Source organism: Cydia strobilella, chromosome Z, assembly GCF_947568885.1.
Source record: "Cydia strobilella chromosome Z, ilCydStro3.1, whole genome shotgun sequence".
NCBI classification, from domain to species: Eukaryota; Metazoa; Arthropoda; class Insecta; order Lepidoptera; family Tortricidae; genus Cydia; species Cydia strobilella.
The window spans coordinates 57152290-57173892 of record NC_086068.1 but is presented as its reverse complement, the minus strand read 5'-3'; the positions used below and the strand labels follow the sequence as shown (position 1 = coordinate 57173892).

The window sequence follows — 21603 nt, the reverse complement described above, 5'->3', positions numbered from 1 at the left end:
CGGTTAACGGCTATGTATGATGAACCCTACCGCTCCGTTGGTGGGTTGAGGAATGGCAGCCACCGAAACGCGTAACACGGTCTTTCCACCGAGATACAACCGGCTGACGATTTGTTTTATTAACAATAGCATCTAAACTATCATCTGAGAAAGTATCAAACGAGAGGCGTTGACGCCGATGACTGAAAAGAATTTTCTTTTTTACATGTTCATGTGACCAGCTGACGGTCTTTCCAGAGCGATACAAACGGCTGACGAGTTTGTTTGAATAGCATCTAAACTATCATCTGACAAAGTATCAAGCGGGAGGCGATGACAAAACTTTTTTTATAGACTTTATTTGCTGCCATTCCTCAAACCACCAACGGAGCGGCAGCTGACGTTCACGAGGGTTCATCATACATAGCCGTTAACCACTATACGAGTCATCGCCCGGGAGGAGATTGGTCATGGAAATCTGTTCCTGGCCCGCGGTCTATAGGTACCGATACAGTACCTGAGCGGGGTCTGCTGGTTCATCATGTACTCGCAGAGCAGAGTGCGCCAACGCGAGTCGAAGTGTACGGGCTCGCAGTGTTTGTGGATCTGGCACGGCAGGCGGAGCGCCATCTCCATCAGCAGTTGGGGGTAGTTGTCGAACACGTCTAGCGCGTGGCCTGTAGAAACATTTTATTAGTATAGCTCACATTGCATCGATACTTTTCCTAACCATTTTTAGGGTTCCGTACCCAAAGGGTAAAAATGGGACCCTATTACTAAGACTCCGCTGTCCGTCCGTCTGTCTGTCCGTCTGTTACCAGGCTGCATCTCATGAACCGTGATAGCAAAGATAGATATAACTCCGTAATAGATGGATACAGTCTAAGGAAAAAACGTGCCTCGAAAATCAAGAAAATTTGATTCTCGATCAGATGGCCTACTCTCGAATAGATGGCGTTGACGGTTTCGTGTGTTATTTAACAAGTTTGATCCATTAAATATCAGTGAAATTCATGTTCTTTCATAGTCATATAAAAAAATTATGCTAATAAAAAAATCATTTAAATATATATAAATACAGTTTATGGTATTTTTATACATCTTCATTTTTAGTTTTAATCGTATGTCGATAGATGGCAGTGAAGTCTATCTTATTATATCCTCTTTGGTGCTAGCTAGACAGTTAAAATTTTCACAGATGATGTATTTCTGTTGCCGCTATAACAACAAATACTAAAAACAGCATAAAATAAATATTTAAGTGGGGGCTCTCTTACGACAAACGTGATTTTTATGCCGTTTTTATAGATACGTACGGAACCCTTCGTGCGCGAGTCCGACTCGCACTTGGCCGGTTTTTTTATCGGTACTTAGCTACAAAAACCGTTTTTATTATGTTGACTTGTATGGAATGCAAGTATTTGGTTCATCAGATTCCTTAGTTCTGGTCTCTACCTAAAAATTTGTCTACTCGTAATAACTAGGACTATTCAGTCCCTCACACGAATAAAGAATGTTGAGTTTAGATCCAGGTCAAAAGTGGCATTTACGCGTACTGAAAATTTGACTCAATTGATCGCTAATAATTTGTTATATTAATTATATTTGTTATATTAATGAATAATATTAAGCAAACGCAATGTGAAACATAAAACTTCTTAACCTCAGACATATTAAAACTGGACTTTTTTTAAGACGAAAACAATCTCGCACGTTTCGTTATATTACGAGGATCCTTATCTAAAGCCGTTCGCAATGGCTTAATCGTTCAATCTTAGCTCTAGATAATAAGCCTGTAAAAAACACTCACTCTTCACGTATTCCTTCACGAAGAACGGCTGCATGTCGGGCAGCGGGTGCGGCGCTTGGGGCTTCACCACCTGCGCTGTAGGCGTTGTTGTGCCAGCGTCTATGGAACAAAGTAAATGTTAGTTAAAGCTAACATGGAAACAGCAATAATGGTCCAAACTTAGTGGACCCTCCAACGGGGCGTGCCGTGCGGTAACCAAATGCAAACGGGCGCGGCGTTCGTGGTAACCAATGCGAACGCATGCGAGCGGCTTCGGTGCACGCTGTTCAAATAATTTGGAAAATTGCCGCTGTGCAACACGCCCCGCCAAACGCTCGTCACTAAGAAACGACAATATGACCGGACGTCCAAAGATGCGAAGATCGATACAATCATAATATTGCGCTTGGTATACTACTCTTTACAAAGGTCATGACGATGACGCAAGCCATAAAAAGATCAGATCCCGTTTTTTGGATCGTGGATACTCTTAATCGAAAATCCGCGTATCCTTCGCATTCGTGGACAGTACGACTGATTTACCTAAATCTACATAAATTTTAAGATAAAGTCGCATGGCGATGTGTTAAGCAAATAAACGAGACCATAAGCGGATGGGACGTCTGAATCTCGGGCGGTTATATTTACGCAGGTATCTAATAGAACAACGAACGAATTTAACTCGAACAATGTGATAATATGTAGAAAAGATTACTGGAAGGTGAAATTGTACAAAAATTCTCCCGAATCAAAGTCAAAACCAGTGAAGTTTTGGACAATATGTTGTTTCTTTTTAAATAACTATTGACTAAGATTTAAGCACCAATACGTAAAACCTACGCTGTACTAACACTATAACTTTCAAGAGAATCTGTAGAAATAGATGGCAATTCCAACTTAGATGTCTTAGGTCTTAGGACGTCTAACTTGAATAAAAGGACCTCAAAACGATGTCGGAAGAATTCATGTACAATAAAAAAGAAGGGAATCCTCGATCTAACAATGACACAATATTGTGCAAACTGTGTGAACGCTTGGACGAGCCGTGCGGCGCGTCGCGGTTAAGAAAATAAAAACTTATCTATTATTATTATTATTTATGATCTTTATCTTATCTTATCTTATACGAACAGCCTCATCAGAGCGGGCGTTCGTGGCCCTCGGGTCAAGGGACGCTGCTTGATGGCTCCTCTACACTATCGGCGATGAAAGACGATGACTGGCGGGCACGATAGCACAGAATAAGTAATAGTATTATTATACAGAACGCCCACGCACCGCCCCGCCCCGACTCGAATTACTTCGCCTCGCGACAGAAATCTGGCGTGCTCTCAGTACTATTTTTAAGCAACTTACTCACACTATGACGCATGACGCGTGTACTGACGTGCTGTTCACACATAGAAACGCGAGTGATTTTTGATGTATAGCGTTTCCGCCCTGTGACGATAGTGTAGAGGGCGTACTCGTCAGTCTCCGCCAGTCATCTTCTATCATCGCCAATGATCGCCTGCGACCCGTGAGTTGTCGGTTTTTTGGGCATGCGGAATCGCCGGGTGTTTGCGTCGTACAGGCGATCATGTGGATGCTTGCACGATGATCTTGCCTATGATACTATCAACGATCATCGCCGATAGTGTAGAGGTATGACAATTGACAGCACGCTGCACGCTTCGCTTGGCGCTCGCACAGACACAAACAAGACACACGACTAATTCTGAATTCGAACAGTGATCACCTAAAACCTGCCCGGCCAGTTGTGCTAGTCCCGGAAAATGAAGGCGTTGTAAATCCCCGTTCAGTGAGGCCGGGCGATCTGCTGATCAATCAAGCGAGCGTTACACACGTATAGTACGGGACGCATGCGGGGTACGGCGCATTTTCATTGTGTACCATACAAGGGCCTGACACTCTTTGATAGAGAAAGATAGTCTTATTGCGATTCCTATAAGAGGAAAGAGAAAATAGTGCCATGCTTTGTTCTTGTCACTGACCAGGTGGCGTCATAGGTAGGAGGCGATGGCGAAATACCGAAATTTATAAGAGTGAAAGAGAAAAAATCCTATACTGCCCAAATTTTATATGAATATTCTTTCTCTTACCCCCGGTCTTTCGGTGGCGCGTCTAGAACTACTTGTATATACTATGTCTATGGTACCATACAACCTTACATACAGTAAACCAACATCTTGTAAACCTAATTGCAACGAAATAGGGTCTACCAATGGTCAGTTATATGTTTTGGTGTTGGCACCTCCTGCACATGGCATAGCTAAGTATTTATAAAGATTTGAGGTCACCTTTTACTTGATCGCAAGTAGCACCACTATTTTTGTACTATAAGAGCCCATATATCGCCGCTATACTTACTCAACCTCGTATCTGCAACACTCATTTGATGACAAAAACACCCGTATTCCGAATGAAAGAAAAGCGACATTTCCATCAAATGATTGTTGCAGATATGAGGTTGAGTAAGTATAGCGACGATATGCCGCTATTATAGAATAGGGGCATATGTCTTATACTTATTTCTGTGTACATTAATAATTTAATAAGTAAGATAGTAAATGCAAAGGCATCTGCAAACATTTTTTTTACATTAGTACTTCTTGCAAACCAAGAATAGGGGATATTACTGCAATGTTCTGCCACCAGAGTGCAGCACTAGCCTTTTTAGTAAACCATAGAGTAACTTATAGATACTGTATGTTTAACAGGTTTTTGACAAGTTTTCAGAGATAATAAAATTTTATTTATTTTATTTGTTTATTAAATAGAGCAACTATTTTTACAGGTAAATCCTAATACAATAGTGCCTTAAATGAACCTTATTACTACTTACTTAACTAAATTATGTCAATGTCAAATATGACATTGATGCATCAAGGCGGTTTGTTTACAGAGGACCTACCGGCAAACGCGAATCCGAAATTTCTTTATCTGCCCTCTTTATCGCTCGAATATGCAAGTGACAGAGATGTTAGATAACGAAATTTCGATTTTCTTGTTTCGCGATAGACCCTCAGATTGTGATAGTGGCGCCACCTACGCAGAGTTTCGCGTAATAATCCCTATTAATATGAAGATTTCGCCTTTCGCGACACAAGAGCGACCAATGCTTGTTCAATGAAAATGCGCCTTATGGGGGTCAGGAGGAGGCGTTCTACGGGTTTTCTGATAGTACTTATCTCTCAGCGTTAAGTGGCGTAACAAAAACAAAGTATTAGTACGTGTCCGTTAAATATTAATCCAAGTGCGTCGCCTGTGTGAAGCAACTCGTGCATTAACACGCTGCTGTGATTGGTCAATTCGGTTTCAAGCTACATGACTGATGGGGTTCGCCGGTCGAAGTGTTTAGCAGATGGCGCCAGCATAACTTGCCCTGTCAATCCCTAGAATTATGTCAAATATTTGTTTTTTTTTAATATGTAATTTTATGACCTGGATGCTAGCCCTTTAAGCCAAATCCCATAGAAAAAGGGGCAAGCTATGATGGCGCCATCTACGCAAACCTTTAACAGTTGCCAACCCCATTGGTAAGCCCTAAGCGTTTGTTACAAACCTGCAAAGCTACTTGTGTACCAAATATTCAATTTAGATATTAAAACATGTAAACAGATTCTGGGATCCATTTCTTCTACGGTATTAGTCTAATATTATTAGTGTGTTGCCATGGAAACTCATACAATTTGACAGTTCGTGGACTAATAATATTAGTCAAATGCCGTTCGAGAAATGGGCCCCTAGCGTGTTGTGCTATAGTTAAGAGTAGTAGGAATAGTGAAGCTTTAAAAGAGTAAGTTAGAAAAGAAATGACTTAACGATTATTAATTTTCATATTATTATTTACGATCTATGTCTTTCTAAGTTAACTACTGTTTACAGAAGCGATTTGCTGAAGGTGGCATAAAAGCGGGATTCAAAGTCCGCTTTGCCCTCAAATTAAATCAAATTGCCAATGTTACAACTTCAATGTCATTATTTGGCAAATTTAGACACCTGGGCCTTGGGCAGGCCTATGGAACTCAGCACGAGCTCGGTTTTATGCCTACGAATCTCATCCCGCCGGCGGTACAAAAGCCAGCTAGTTGGTTACGACACGCGCTCACGCACGCCTGGCAAAAAAATGTCTTCGTCACGAACAAATAACACAGGTTATCGTGTGGATGTATACAGAAACAACAAAAAAAAAAAAAAAAAAAATAGTTTTTTCCTCTTTCGACAGATGAAGAAAAGTAAGTCGACATTCTCAATATAGGTATTTATACCTACTGTTATTATTTTAAAGAAAGTTACAAGCTACGTAGGTACTATTAAATTGTTTTAAAGATGTAGGTAATGTTTTTACGACATATTTATAGTTATATCTACCTAAGACACCTCTAAGAGTCAGTTGCACCAACCACAATTAACAGACTGATCAACGTCAAGCAGCAGAAAACTATGAAACTTTCTCGTACAATAAAATTTAGCGAACGCTAAAACGGTAACAGACGGTTTGGTGCAACCCGACCTAAGTATTTGAAAGAAACGTCGGCAACCCTAGCGTTATCGGCGCGCGGGGTGCGGGGAGCGGCGCGTTGAAGGTCACTCCATTGTATTTTTGTGTAGGTATCAAAACGGTAGATATTTTCGTTTTCTTTGAGAGATAAGTATCTGTTCGTAAGGATTATATAATCTGTGCCTTGGGTTAAATCTATACACTTACTGGCAGTCTTGTCCTTCCAATACGGTAACAGCGCAGCCAGCACCCTGTAGCAGTGCAGGGGCGCTCCGGCACGTATGAGCGCGGCGGCGGCGAGGCGGGACACGTGCGCGGCGCAGGCGGAACCGGAGCCCTCGCGCGCTGTCGTGTTGCCGGAGGAGGTGGACTTCCAGCGGGCCATTAGGACACCTGTGAACATTGGACTTATAATACTACAACGGGGACTATGTCGTGCGGAGACTTATGGCCGAAGTGTCGGGTTTCGGGGGTTCCGGGGCCAACTGTCGAATCCGAATCAACAGCAGGCAATTCAATGGGGTCACGCCGTTTTGTCGCCTCTATTTGCCTGAAATTAAAGATTTGGCATTTTTTCTTTTTTAGGGTTCCGTACCCAAAGGGTGAAACGACACCCTATTACTATGACTCCGCTGTCCGTCCGTCTGTCTGTTTGTCCGTCTGTCACCAGGCTGTATCTCATGAACCGTCATGGTTAGACAGTTGAAATTTTCACAGATGATGATGATGTTTTCTGTTGCCGCTATAACAACGAATACTTAAAAACAGGATAAAATAAATATTTAAGGGGGCTCCAATACAACAAACGTGATTTATTTGCCGTTTTTTGCGTAATGGTACGGAACCCTTAGTGCGCGAGTCCGACTCGCACTTGGCCACTTGGCCGGTTTTTCAATACACAGATGCACAACAAGAAGTGACTTAGTGAAAGTGGTACAACAGAACCCCTTTTGCAAGAGTGAGCTGAGCGAAGCCCGACAGTTCCGAGTGTTTTGTTAAAATTTTCTCAGTGCATGTAAAGGTAAGTAAGTGACAGACTGAGTGTTGCACAAAATACAGATATGATAAGTACTAAGGCGAATTTATCCCTTTGAGTGTGCAGAGACACTTACACCGTACCTTACAACAGTGTGCGAGCGGCCTCAGTGTACACTGTTCTAAAGACATGGAAGCTCAACGTCGCGCTGCAAAATCCACTAAAAACTTGGCTAGCATTGAGGGGGTACCCTACGGTTGCAGTCAAAGGCAGTTGGTGGATTGGCGGGTGGCAAGAGCAGTGAGCGTTTGTATTTTGGTTCATACTCAGGCTACGTTCCTAATAAGAGCTCGTTCCCACTATGTCGGATGTCGGAACGATTTTTAATCGGGTGTCGTAGCGGCAGAACATTTTATATGAAGCTATTCACACACGGACGACAACGATTTTGTGTCGGATCCGACATAAAATATCGTGTGTTTTTTCAGCCCTCCGTCCGGAAAAAAATCGTGTCGGCGGCGCTGTTCACATGATGTCGGATGTCGGACCGACCCCGCCCGCGCCGCACCCCCTGTGCCTCCATCGCGTCAAATGAGAACCTCAAATGACACCAGCCGGTCCAGCCGCGGTCGTGGCCGACAGCCGACTAGTGTGAACAGAGGCACCGACACCCGATTAAAAATCGTCCCGACAGCCGACTAGTGTGAACAGAGGCGCCGACACCCGATTAAAAGTCGTCCCGACATCCGACATAGTGGGAACGAGCTCTTACGCTCACAGCGCTCACAACGCTTACAGTGCTGGCTGCCGGTCCGAATCAGTTAGCGCGCTCAAGGCCGCGTGAGTGCTGTTTTGTTTCGGACCGGTCATGAGCGTGTTTACTGTCATATTCATATCAACGTCAACTGAATTTGAATTTTGTTCGTTAATGATTCACGCTCATAGCGCATTTGCGCTCAAGAGGTGCTTAAGCCTGCGACTGTGAGCACCGTGAGCGCCGTCCATTGACGTCACGATATCCCATGTAAGCGCTATGAGCGTGAATCGGTCCGATCGTGAGGGTGCTGTGAGCGTAATTCGGAACATAGCCTCAGTAGCATGCCAACAACAGCGCCAAGTGCCACCTCGTGACGTAAATAAGAAACTTGACAACACTCACTGAGCAGTCGCATCACCACCAGCTGCAGCTCGCGGCGGTTGGTACGCTCGTGGACGGCGGGTGTCATGGCGGGCGCGTCCTCATCGGTGCCCATGTCCAGTTCGGAGACGAGCAGGTCTAGGAGGCGCTCGAGGACCGCGCGGTCCGCTTCGACGGTGGAATCGAGGTCGCCGGCCAGCATGAGGACCACCTAAGGAACATGAGATATATTTTAAGACGCAGAAGACCCAAACTATACGGACTACGTTACTACTCACTTGCTTTTTGTTCAACAAAAACAGTCGCTTCACGACTAAATTACTATTAACTGTAGCTCAGTTCAAAAACTAGACTAAGGGTCGGTTGCACCAAACTGTTTGTAATCGTTAAAGAGTTCGCTAAATTTTATTGTATGGAAAGTTTCATAGTAAACCGCCGCGGCGCGCCCGGTGATGTTGATCAGTCTGTCAAGTGCGGATGGTGCAACTGGCACTAAATCTGTGATACAGTTTTTTTTTGGAATGGACTCAAAATGACGAGTATAAATCTCATAACCTCACTTTTTTTCTAAGTGTATTTTTTTTATAAAACAGCTTATCTTTCTAAAACTATGATTTGTATGTAAAGGAAAACACGCCAAAGACTTGATTGAAATATTTTAAAACTTCTTTCTACAGAAAGGACAGGAGTGACAGAAGATTGAAGGCCGCAGGTATCGTCGTGTTGTGTCCTCACCTGCACAAACGGTATGGCGCGCACGCCGGGCAGCGAGCGCAGCGTCGGCAGCGCGTCCAGAGCGGCGGAGAGCAGAGACAGCCGCAGCGCGTGCAATTTACGCGTCTCGGTCTCTAGTTCGGCTGTGCGCGATGTGGACGCGCCGGGTTGAGACAGGGACGTCGAGGCACCGGCTACACAGAATACTTGTAAATGACTAAATGGGGCTAGAGAATAATTAGACAACTAAAATATGTGTAGGTTTTCAATCAAAAGGTACCACATTGTCGCTTGCCATAAGAACGCTCTGACAGGTTATGTCAATGTGGTACCTTTTGATTGAAAACGTCACATATATGTAAATGAAGCATTGTTAACTTCATTCATCTTTCCTCAGTTTGGTCTTAATCTGTGGCAGTCAATGACACATTGACAGTTGACAGGTTAAACGTCAGACCGTGTTCGTAAAAAGTGCATTGTAACGATCCCATATAAGATTAACAATTATTGAATAGAAAATTAGAAATAAATACTTGGTGGAATAATAGCTTTAATGTTGTTTCTCTTTTCAGGTAAGTACCTTAGATATTTAGTTAAGTTAGACTGTTAAGCTAGAAATAAGTAACTGTTAATAAAAAAAACTCTATTCTCTTTTCAGAGCAACACATTTTTGGTTTTATTTCGCCTCCATTGTGTGTAACGCACATTATATATATATATACCTTTTACGCCGCGATACGTTTTGTTATGCTTGTGACGCACACTGGTGGAATCCTGCCTTTAGGTTTTAAAAACTTAGTTATCGATTGTACTGCGCTGTCTGCTTTAGCTGACAAATATGCGGCTAGAATATGTTTATAACATAGCGTCTTAGTATTGCATAGTTTTAATATGGTGTTGCTTATATATAGTGCAATGGGTCCAATTCTCAGTAAAATAATTTCGAGGATGGCAATACAAAAAAAAAAAAAAACATTTACAGGATTCAGAATATGTCAGTTGAAGTCCCGATAACGTTTTCTGATATATTAACGTGAAACTGGGGGCTGAAACTACATTTCATTACATTACTCCAAAGATACGATATAACTCCGTAATAGATGGATACAGTCTAAGGAAAAAACGTGCCTCGAAAATCACGAAAATTTGATTCTCGATCAGAGGGCGCTACTAGCTTTGGCCTACTGTCGTATAGATGGCGTTGACGGTTTCGTTTGCTATTTTAACAATTTTAACGCATGCATATCAGTGAAAGAACATGAGTCAAAATCATAAAAATAATTACAGCAAATAAAAAAAAACATTTATCCATATTTAAATACATTTTATCGTATTTTTATAAATCGTCATTTTTAGTTTTAAGGTGTGTCGATAGATGGCAGTGAATTTACTGGGGTTACAAAATTTACTATGACAGTACCGCTCTATCTTATTATATCCTCTTTGGTGCATCCATATAACAACTAGAATTGTTGTCTAATGAATACACGGTGGCTAAAAAATAAGCGCATTCCCGTTGCCAGAGAGGTTTTGGGATTATACAGAGCAACTTTTACTATGGGACCAACCACGAAATCGCGAAAAAAAAATTACCCTCATAGAAAATGGACCAGTCAAAATGTATGAAACAGCCAAATTGTTTTTCGCGTATTCGTGGTTGGTCCCATAGTAAAAGTTGCTTAGCTTGCTTATTTTTTAGCCACCCTGTGCTGTATTTTTTTTATTGTAGGTACACGTGTACACTTGTAGTATTAACCAAAATCATGCCATTATATTCTCACAAAGCAGGCATTTTTATCAAAAATAGATATTTAGCTAATATTGTCTTCGGTTACCGCGATAGTTACTCATGAGATAAAACTATGAAAACGGATTATATCGCGTATATTGAATTTATAATACATCCCGACGTTTCGAACCCTTACAGCGTTCGTGGTCAACGGGTGACTGAGGAAAAATTACAAAGTGCAAAAATACCCACATACTAAAATAATGAACAATCATGGACTATAAACTTTAAGGCTGGTTGTACAGGCAAAATCGGTTCATAAGGCTAGTTATACACTACAATTATTTTCAAGTAAAGATATATATATATATGCGATAAAAAAAAATGTATTATAAATTCAATATAAGCTAATAAGCTATTCAGTATAATCCGTTTTCATAGATATTTAGCTGTTAGTAAGTACTGCCACTTTTGTTAAATTAATGAATATCTGAGACTACATACTAATATTTACGGGCGATATTTTTGTTTACAAACAATGAGGCATGTTTATTACATGATCGTTTAGCATTCAAGTTGTCACACGGACTATATAGGTAGTACGGAGGCTAACCCTATCTCTATCGCATTCGCGTAAAGTTATTGCTAACCCGCCCATGATAGTGGCGGTCAATGCCACTGTGCGAGCGAAACAGCAGTAAAATTAAGCGCGTGCGATAGAGATAGGAACAGGCGGTCAATGTACTTGGTGCTTAGCGTCATTACTTCAGATACTAATCCGTGTACGGCATGTAAAGCGTGACATGGCTAGTGGGACTGTACCTAGTACTAACACCAAACTTAACTGACCTTATATAGTTATTAAACCTTACCACATTGCAATAAGGTATAACTTTAATCTGTGATAAGTGGGATAGTTTTATACTATCCGCAAATCAAACTGACAACCGGGGCCGTAAAATTTCTCGTCCCACCTGGCATATTCGTAGCAAGAGTGAATGTGATAGTAATGTGACCCCAGTCATCACTGTCATCAGTTCGTATAATAATGCAGTAAAATCATCATTATCCGCCGGCCTAGCCCGTAAACCCATCAAATCGTTCCTAATAGGGAGTATTACTGCAAAAATTCTGCCGCCAGAGTTCAGCACTAGCACCTATCGAACACCATAGAGTAACTTATACATACCATAGAGTAACTTATACTAGAGCGTTACTGTCATAGTAAATTTTGTAACCCCAGTAAATTCACTGCCATCTGTCGACACACTTTAAAACTAAAAATAAATATTTATAAAAATATGATAAAATGTATTTAAATATGGATAAATGATTTTTTTATTTGCATTAATTATTTTTATATGATTTTGACCCATGTTCTTTCACTGGTATGCGTTAAAATTATAAATAACAAACGAAACAGTCAACGCCCTCTATACGAGTGTAGGCCAAAACTAGTGGCGCCATCTGATCGAGAATCAAATTTTCGTGATTTTCGAGGCACGTTTTTTCCTTAGACTGTATCCATCTATTACGGAGTTATATCTATCTTTGTACATACTGTGCCTTAAACTGTTTTTTGACAAGTTTTCATGCATCACGGCGGTTTGTTTACAGATGGCCTACCGCGAAACGCGAAAATCGAAATTTCGCTATCTGCCTCTCTATCGATCGAATAAGCAAGAGTGATAGAGAGACAGAATCCGAACTCGTTTTTTGTGTTGCTCGATAGGCCATGTGATTGTGCTAGTGACGCCCTCTATGCAGACTTTCGCGTAATATTTCCTATTAGAAAGCATGTTATTGTTATGAAAGTATGTCATGTGTTCTCATGTTATTATTATTTTCTTAATGAAGTTGAATTATGGAATAGGGTATTTCACTGTGTTTAAAATAAATTATTTTACACCATGCATGAAATAAAGCACCAAAAGAATAATAGAGAAACGTAGACAGCAGTTATATTTAGACACATTTTCTATTTTAAAACCCGTATAAAACTATAAAGAGTAGGTAAATTGATTGTGACGTCACATGCTAGTGTTTCATATAAATTCCATAGTAGCAAAATCGTTTTGACAGTTCGAAAATAGAAACTGATTTGACTACTAGTAGACTACTGTATTTCTATATAGTTATGTGCATTGACATGTGAATCTAAATTTATTATCATTTTGTAAGTAATTCTTATTATGTAACTGATAGTGTATGATTAATACCAATAAAAATCTATCTATGTATGCCTTCAACGGGTCACTGTGAACTTGACTTTCTAATTAGTAACGAGCTGATGGGTAACGGGCGTGGCTAGGCCGGCGGACAATGATAATTAAGATTATACTGCATTCTTAACGCGAACGCACTTTAGTATGACAGTACGGCGTCAGTGGCGAGCATACACTCGAGTATGTTAGCTTTTATTTAACATGGACGCCCCGCTGTTCTTCGCCGCTCAGTTTGAACCACAGCTACACAATGACGTTTGTTAAACCTTATTTCAATACAAATAAGGTATAAGATCAGTTAGCCGTGTCAGATGTACTAGCCTGTTATAGAAGTGGCCACGATGACGTTTGTCGACGCGACCGCGCCCGCTGAAGGCGTGGACATTACGTCCCCTAGAACATTTTAATTATACTTGTACCATTCCCTAATAACCCTACTTAAAGTTACAATCAAAGCATTTGTGAACCGGATCTGTAGTTCTTTAGATATTTCGAGGTCCTCCTATTACATTGATAATAATCAAATCCCTGGCGACTTCCATATAATGTTTAATACCTACACGTCCACAAATCACATAAAGGATTGACTTATTGAATGTCATTCTCGCTCTGTTCGCTGTATGCAGCGTAGTGCATCAATCAGAGGCCCAAGGTACAGTAGTAAGTTTTACTTACGTAAGTGGGGACACAGCTATACTACAGAATGAGAGATGAATATCGTTATCTCATTCTAACAAATAGCTTTGTCCCTACTTACGTAAGTAAAAGTTACAAGTGTATCTCAGGCCATAGAGTAAGGTGTTACCATAAGCGCTGCTACGGCCGGAAACGCCACCGATGCTGTCGGCACCGGAACCGCCGCTCTCTGAGCCCGCGGAGCCGGGCGGTTCTGCGGGTGAAGTGCGGAGCGTACTGCCGTCGGTGGCTGCGGTGCTGCCTTCGTCGTCAGATCTGTTACAGTATTGATACTATTAGCAAAATCATATAGTTGGGCAACCAAAGTAGGCGTATTGGCAGGCTCGTAACGTGATGTGGTCTTGATTAACGCATTCACTGCCGACGATTTCGTTGCGGTACGCTCGAGGCCGATCCCAGCGTTTACCCGCTTTGTAGAGGAAAGCGACTGCGAACAGAGAACCCGGCTAGCGGGTTCCCGGCACTCAATGTGTTAACATAACGTTTGGTTAACAAATAACGTGCGTCTTATGAGAATACCACAACATATTTTACCTCCAAATGACGTATTAAAGTAGGTGAAGATACCGTGACAATATCTCAAGCAAATAGCACCCCAATCAATGTATGTTATAAAACTTATAAATATTGTATCTCTAGTTTTAAAAAACACTCTAAATCGAATGTCACTAACAATAAAACCTAGATGGATCGATTTTTTCTGTCTCGTTAGCCTCTGGTTTAAAAATTTATCGCATCATTACTTTACAATTTAGTACCCACCAGGCTACCGCGAAAACTAGGGCAAACTAATTATTTTCAAAATGAACTCTAGCTTAAACGAATTACCGAAATCTTTGGAGCCGTTTTTGAGAAATGAGGGCTACCGCGTTTATTTTGGCCGCTAGGGGCGCTAGTGTAGATGGAGGTCTTTCAAAACGTCAAATACATAGAAATTTGGGGGTTTCAAGCTGTTTTATCGGGAATTTTCACTCTTTATTCATAATTGTGGTAAATTTTTGACCATCCATGATTAATCATGGTAAACAATAGATATAACTCAATAAATGTTAGTGGTTTAAAAAAGTGCCAATTAAAATATATGCAAAATTAAACAAGTTGAAAAAATTACACATTTAGAGGTTAAAATACCTTTGTGTATATAAGAACGTATTGATTTTATAAAAATAAGCATAGGAGAACTGAGATCTGTTTTTCTGGACCTACATCTACTGTGGCGCCAACCGGTGAGCACAAACACGGTAGCCCTCATTATTAAAAAATATATGCAAATGCATCTGAAACAATATTAGTATTAGTATTAGTATTAAAGCTAGGTTAAGTTATCTCATTATTTGTTAATTTCACTGTTGTCTCAGATAGCATTTCATAGTATCAAGTAGGGATGTACCGACTAGTCGCCGACTAGTCGGGAAAGCCGACTATCCGGCCACATTTGTAGTCGGCGATTAGTCGGCGACTAGTCGGCCCAAATGGCCGATTAGTCGGCCTATTATTTCTTACAGAAAACCATACCAGACATGAACCAAATAAACAGCAAATATTTATCAAATGGTGACACCCATTTTACCCAAATTAATAAAATTATTCTTTATATACCTATTAAGGGTGCATACGAATATTTTTGTTCATATTATTATATTCAACTTATGTGTAGGGAGTAGGGAGTAGATAAAATGATAGATTCATTATTTTTTTTAAAGAAAAATACATAGTTCTTTACACAAAAGGATACCAGAAAGAAAATGTTTTCACTAAAAGATAGGTAGTTAACTTCAGATTGAAACAGCAAAAACAACATTTTATGAAGTACAATATTAAAAGAAAAATATATAATAAATAAATAAATGAACAGTGTCACACACAAAAAAAGAGATTTCAAGCTTGGGCAAACCTAGGACAGGTATTGACGAAATATCAAAAAAGTATGTATGTCGTCGCATTCAGTACAATAACTATTATGTAATTGTACAATATTAATAGTATTACTGTAGGTAGGTAATTTTTATTCGACGCGTCTTCAGTTAAATTCCTAGAAGCCACTAAGATATCAACCTCACAAAACGCGGGTCTCTTAAGGAAAATATATTTTGCTCAAAATGCGTAAATGGCAATTAGCTTTTGGACGGATTTTTTTTTGATAAAATGTACGAAAATTGCGCACGGAAAGCTAAAGCGACGCAAAGCAAACAATTATTTTTCAAATGCATCCGAACTTAGACAAAGCTACTTCAGTGACCACCCGAATGTAAACTTTAAAGAGAAATAATGATTTATGGATTTGGCCGACTAGCCGACTAGTCGGCCGACTAATCGGCCATCCGTGCGCCGACTAGTCGGCTAGTCGGCCAAATCAATAGTCGGTACATCACTAGTATTAAGTTTTATTAAAAATTTGCATACAGGAAACTATAGGTCTACATTGTAATAAATTCTAGCTGTCAGCTTATTCACCTACATGTTTTATAAGACTGTTTGTTTCTAAAAAAAAAAATAAAAAAAAAAAAATGATAGATTATTAAATTTGCCGCTAGTGTACGTACCCCGGCGGGGAGGCGGTGGCGTCGCTGAAGCCGGGCGCGGGGGGTGGAGGCGCTGAGGGTGCGGGGGGCGCGCGGCGCGGTTGGTCTTGCAGTGAGAGCGCTATGGCCAGCTCCACCATCGTCTCGTCGTCGGCGTCTGGCGGGATGTCGAGAAGGGCGTCTAGGCCTGGGAAATAAGCAGTTTATTGTAGATAAAGCTTACGAGTATAGGGGTCCAGGCAGGAGGAGTGCAAACAGCGGTCAGCCTTATAATGAATATTTATTGTAATAACTTGTCGCCTTATATAGTATTTCCATACTTTATTAAAAACAGAAAGATAGGTATCCTAGAACTGTAGAATTTAATCTACCCTTTTACGTAAATCGCGCAACTAACGATAGCGATGGCATGTCTTCTATCCCGCTCTCGATCGCCGGATACATGAAGGGGGTAGTGGAAAATACAGCAATTCAGGATTACCCTTCCGCGGAGCATCTCACTATGTTGCTGTTGAGAGTAGCACGCCCTGTCTTCTATCTCGCTCCAACCGTTGAATAAATACAAGCGCGCCTGCGCGCGCCTCAGTTGCGCCCGGCCGTCGATGCGAACGCATGTCCCATACGAGTAAAGATTCGCAGATATACATACAATATGTCTTACACTATGGAACTTCAAATGCTCGATTTGAATTCGTTTCTACTCACTAAACTGAGCTACTTTTATTATTTTGGCTGATCAGATATCGATGTTTTTTATGGTAGGCAACAATTTTTTTTTCCAATTACAGGATTGGCATAATAAATGTAGCCCAGTTTTTCGAGTAGAATCAAAGTATTGTTTCTGCTCGTGTTCAGCTTGGGACATCTCCACGGCGGACACTATGGCTTCGGCCACGGTGAAAGAGTGCCTATTGTGTGGTTACGTTAACTAAGTATGTCTTACCTCCATCAGGTGCAAGCAGCACCATAGGCTCTAACGCGTCCTCCAAATCCACGTATTCGATCTCCTCGTGTTCAGCTTGGGACATCTCCACGGCGGACACTATGGCTTCGACCACGGTGGAGGACGCTTGGGCAACGTTCGCTACTGTTGAGCTTGATGGGCCGACTCCTTTAAAATTGATGTGAATGTTTAGGAGTGTTAGATTTCATCCGTCACGTATAATGACAGCTGCATGTCTGCGAAAACTAGCGAATACTAGTATAAAGAGCAAGCATATTCACTGGACGGAGTGTTTTGTATTAGAAAATCTGGGTAGCAATGTGAATTGATACCGATAAATGATTAAAATATGCTATGTTTTATTTGCTCTGGATCTATATTTACTTGTACGTTTTTTACACAAAAAATAGGCAATACTACCGAGTTTTCTCTTCTTGCCTTGCTTATTAAAGAATTTTAATGTGCCTACATTAATACTTGTTTATAAATTTAGGCAACACATGTAATTTAACCTGGAGTATTTGGTGGAGATGGTATGTACACTCGTCGCCTCTTGACTCTAGGGCGGAGGACCCTCATTATGGCCGCCTTAGCGCCGAAGCTGATGCTCTGGTCTTCAGCTAGCAGGAGAGACAGGTAGATTTGGTTGCCGAAGTCAAGCTGTGAAAGGTTAAATCAATCGTCTACAATGGGGTTGGCCACTGTCAAAGGTTTGCAGAGATGGCGCCATCACAGCCTGCCCCTTTTTCTATGAGATTTGGCTTCAAGGGCTGGCATCCAGGGCATTAAAAAAAAATTGACACAATTCTAGTGATTGACAGGGCAAGCTATGCTATGCTATGTGTGCGTGGGAGCAGTAATAGCATCTTAAACATGATAGCTAATAAGCTTGATTGTCCTTTGATGTGGAAACTTTGTCAAAGGACAAAATCTATGTTTATTATTAAGTACTAACGTAGGCTAGGATCAACTAACACTCATTGGAACATTTGTTGTCTTAATAAAATAATAAATAAATATCAATATGCTGGCGCCATCTGCTAATTATTTCGAATGGCCAACCCCATTTCATTAATGAAATCCTGTACGTCAGTCATCAGTCACTAAATGATGGCCACGCCAAGACCAATTAACGTTTTGTTGTCGCATGTGGTTGTCTTTTGTCAATGGCGTTTGTATAGCAATGATCGAAAATAGATAAGCGTAAAGCGTCCGTAGACAACTGCCGATATCATCAACGGAGACCATTTCAGTATATTTTGATACGAAGCATTTAGACACTGCAATCCAAGTCTTATTTGTACGTCACTGGTTTTTGTAACTGAATGAGGCTTGGGTTAGGTTTCGACCCGAAATCTAAGAACGCACGAACAATCGTGCCCTTCCTTCTGGTTTTAAACTGAAAACGCATGATTCAAGCTACTTATTTTCTTGGTATTGCCTGCGGAAGTTTTTATCTGCTTGCGCCTGGTGAGCCCGCGTAGCCCGCAAGAACACCCGCTGCCGGAATTCATCGTTCGGCTCAACGAAGGTTGGAAATCGGAGACGTTAAGGCCAGTGACGATATTTTATTGGATTTGACTCGTGTACTGACATAAATAAGTTTGATTTATTGTACATATTTTTACTTTTATATTGTTAAACCATAGGGTAAAAACGGGACCCTATTACTAAGACTCCGCTGTCTATCTGTCTGTCCGTCTGTCACCAGGCTGTATCTCACGAACCGTGATAGCTAGACAGTTAAAATTTTCCCAGACGATGTATTTCTGTTGCCGCTATAACAACAAATACTAAAAACAAAATAAAATAAATATTTGAGTGGGGCTCCAGTACAACAAACGTGATTTTTTTGCCGTTTTTTGAGTAATGGTACGGAACCATTCGTGCGCGAGCCCGACTCGCACTTGACCGGTTTTTATTTAGTACCGCTCTAGTTAGCTCGCCACAATAAATAAATAAATAATAAATATTAGGCGACATCTTACAAAAATCAATCTAGCCCCAAACTAAGCAAAGCTTGTACTATAGGTGCTAGGCGACGATATACATACTTATATAGATAAATACATACTTATATACATAGAAAACACCCATGACTCAGGAACAAATATTTGTGTTCATCACACAAATAAATGGCCTTACCGGGATTCGAACCCATGACCATCGGCTTCACAGGCATAGTCCCACCCACAAAGATAGATATAACTCCGTAATAGATGGATAGTCTAAGGAAAAAACGTGCCTCGAAAATCACGAAAATTTGATTCTCGATCAGATGGCGCCACTAGTTTTGGCCTACTCTCGTATAGACTGCGTTGACGGTTTCGTTTGTTATTTATAATTTTAACGCATATCAGTGAAAGAACATGGGTCAAAATCATATAAAAACAATTAATGCAAATAAAAAAATCATTTATCCATATTTAATTACATTTTAACGTATTTTTATAAATCTTCACTTTTAGTTTTAAAGTATGTCGATAGATGGCAGTGAATTTACAGTGGTTACAAAATTTACTATGGCAGTACCGCTCTATCTAATATAAATATTACTAGTTTGTATATTGGCGTTAGTATTAGAATTTATATTTAGAAATTTTTTTTTCGCATCGCACCGCACCCACCTTAACAATTTCTGTTTGGCCCAGTGGTTGACTGGTAGAGAATGCCTCAAGGCATTAAGTCCGCCTTTTGTACTTGTTCTTGTGCAATAAAGTTTAAAATAAATAATAAATAAATAATATCTTATTATATCCTCTTTGCTACCCACTAGGCCGGACCGGTCGTCAATGTACTCACGCAGCAGGGCTCCGCGTGCAGCTGGAACGCGTGCACGATGTCCGCGAGCGCATGCAGCGTGTGCTCCACGTGCCGCAGCCCGTAGATCAGCACGCCGGGCGGTCCGCTCGCGGCGCCGCGACACGCCGCCAGCCGCCACAGCACGCTGGCGAGCAGCGCTATCACGTGAGGGTCTTTACTGTCGTCAGACTCCTTCCAGAGCGCTGACCAGTCACCTGTCAAGCGTGACTTAACTTAACACATGTTCATTGTCTACAATAAACTAGATACATACACACTAATATTATAAATGTGAAAGTGTGCCTTTCTGTCTGTCTGTTACCTCTTCACGCTTAAGGCCGTTCCATCGGTTTGCCGCTGTCTCTGTCACATTTCGCAAGAAAGAACGGGAAAGATCATGCGCGCCAAGTATCAATTTTGATCGAATTTTGTCGATTTTTATTATTTATTTTAAAAACGTTACCCTACAATACCGAAATTCGAAAGCAATGAAATTACTATTTAAGTTAAGATTGTTTTTTCTTCTTTTTTTGTTTATACTATCACATAATAAATAACCGAGTAAAGTTGGATTAAAAGTCCGAGTTAGAGGTTACTTTGGGAATTAATTGTATCGAGCGAAGTGTCATAATTCGTGTATCGGAAGCTATGATATTAAAGATAATATAGTCAAGAACTACATATATTTTTTTCCATGTCTACAAATATCAACGCCTCTTAGAAAAACAGGATCATATAAGGAGATTTTTCGCCTTCTGGCTCAGGGAACCGCCTTAAGGGTCTCCGGCAAGCTCGGTTCTCCATACAAACGTAGTTCTGCTCTCATTTTGAAACGACTAGCTAGATTGCTCTGAAACTTTGTACTTACAATATGATAAAGTATATCTATGTCTGTAATTAGGTTACGTAGCTTCAGATACCATAGTAAAAAAAATACAGCGAATTTAAGTTTTACATACAAAACTTGTTTTGGCTCTATTTCGTTTGTTTTACAAACTGGAGCTATATAAACTATGTATAGAACTATGAGCAAAGTTTCATTACAATCCAACACGTAGTTTTAAAATGAGAGCGGAACTACGTGCTTGGGGACTCTTAAACCGCTAAACCGATTTAGTTGAAATTTGGTATAGAGATAGTTTGTCCCGGGGAGGAACATAGGGTAGTTCTTATCCCAGAAATCATCCTTTAAAGGGGTGAAAAGGGGCGTTAAAGTTTGTATGGGGAATCGATAAAATGCAGTTTGGATAAAAAGAATAAGCTACCCAAACTACTAACTTCACGCAGACGACGTCGCGGGTAAAAGCTAGTAAATTTGCTCCGCTTCGAGCGTCCACTCAGGCCTTACTCATATTTTGACGGTAGTAACATTAACCCAATACGTAGAGGATATTAGGTTCGTTAGATTGCTTCAGATGCCCGAAGGGCAAACTATCCAGAAATAGGAGTCAGCGTAGCGGCGCTCCGTCGACTCGAGGAACGAGATAATGATTTTCACGTTTCACGATATACCTAGGAATTTCATGATCTGCCTGTTTTTAACATCGACCGCCGACATTCATATATAAATATTAATTTTCATCACA

The 21603-nt window shown here is 40.8% G+C and overlaps 1 protein-coding gene across 1 annotated transcript in view; it reads right to left on the bottom strand.

Annotated features, from left to right (window-relative positions):
• Window positions 1–21603, bottom strand: part of LOC134755145 (protein purity of essence) — a 151034-nt gene that overhangs the window by 45595 nt on the left and 83836 nt on the right. Inside the window, exons 49-58 of the mRNA XM_063691624.1 lie at window positions 20018–20232; window positions 17728–17875; window positions 17216–17383; window positions 16294–16459; window positions 13860–14005; window positions 9122–9294; window positions 8408–8597; window positions 6480–6665; window positions 1790–1888; window positions 497–656 (exon numbers count right to left, since the gene is read on the bottom strand). Coding sequence (XP_063547694.1) covers window positions 497–656; window positions 1790–1888; window positions 6480–6665; window positions 8408–8597; window positions 9122–9294; window positions 13860–14005; window positions 16294–16459; window positions 17216–17383; window positions 17728–17875; window positions 20018–20232 — 1651 coding nt within the window. The remainder of the gene's footprint in view (window positions 1–496; window positions 657–1789; window positions 1889–6479; window positions 6666–8407; window positions 8598–9121; window positions 9295–13859; window positions 14006–16293; window positions 16460–17215; window positions 17384–17727; window positions 17876–20017; window positions 20233–21603) is intronic.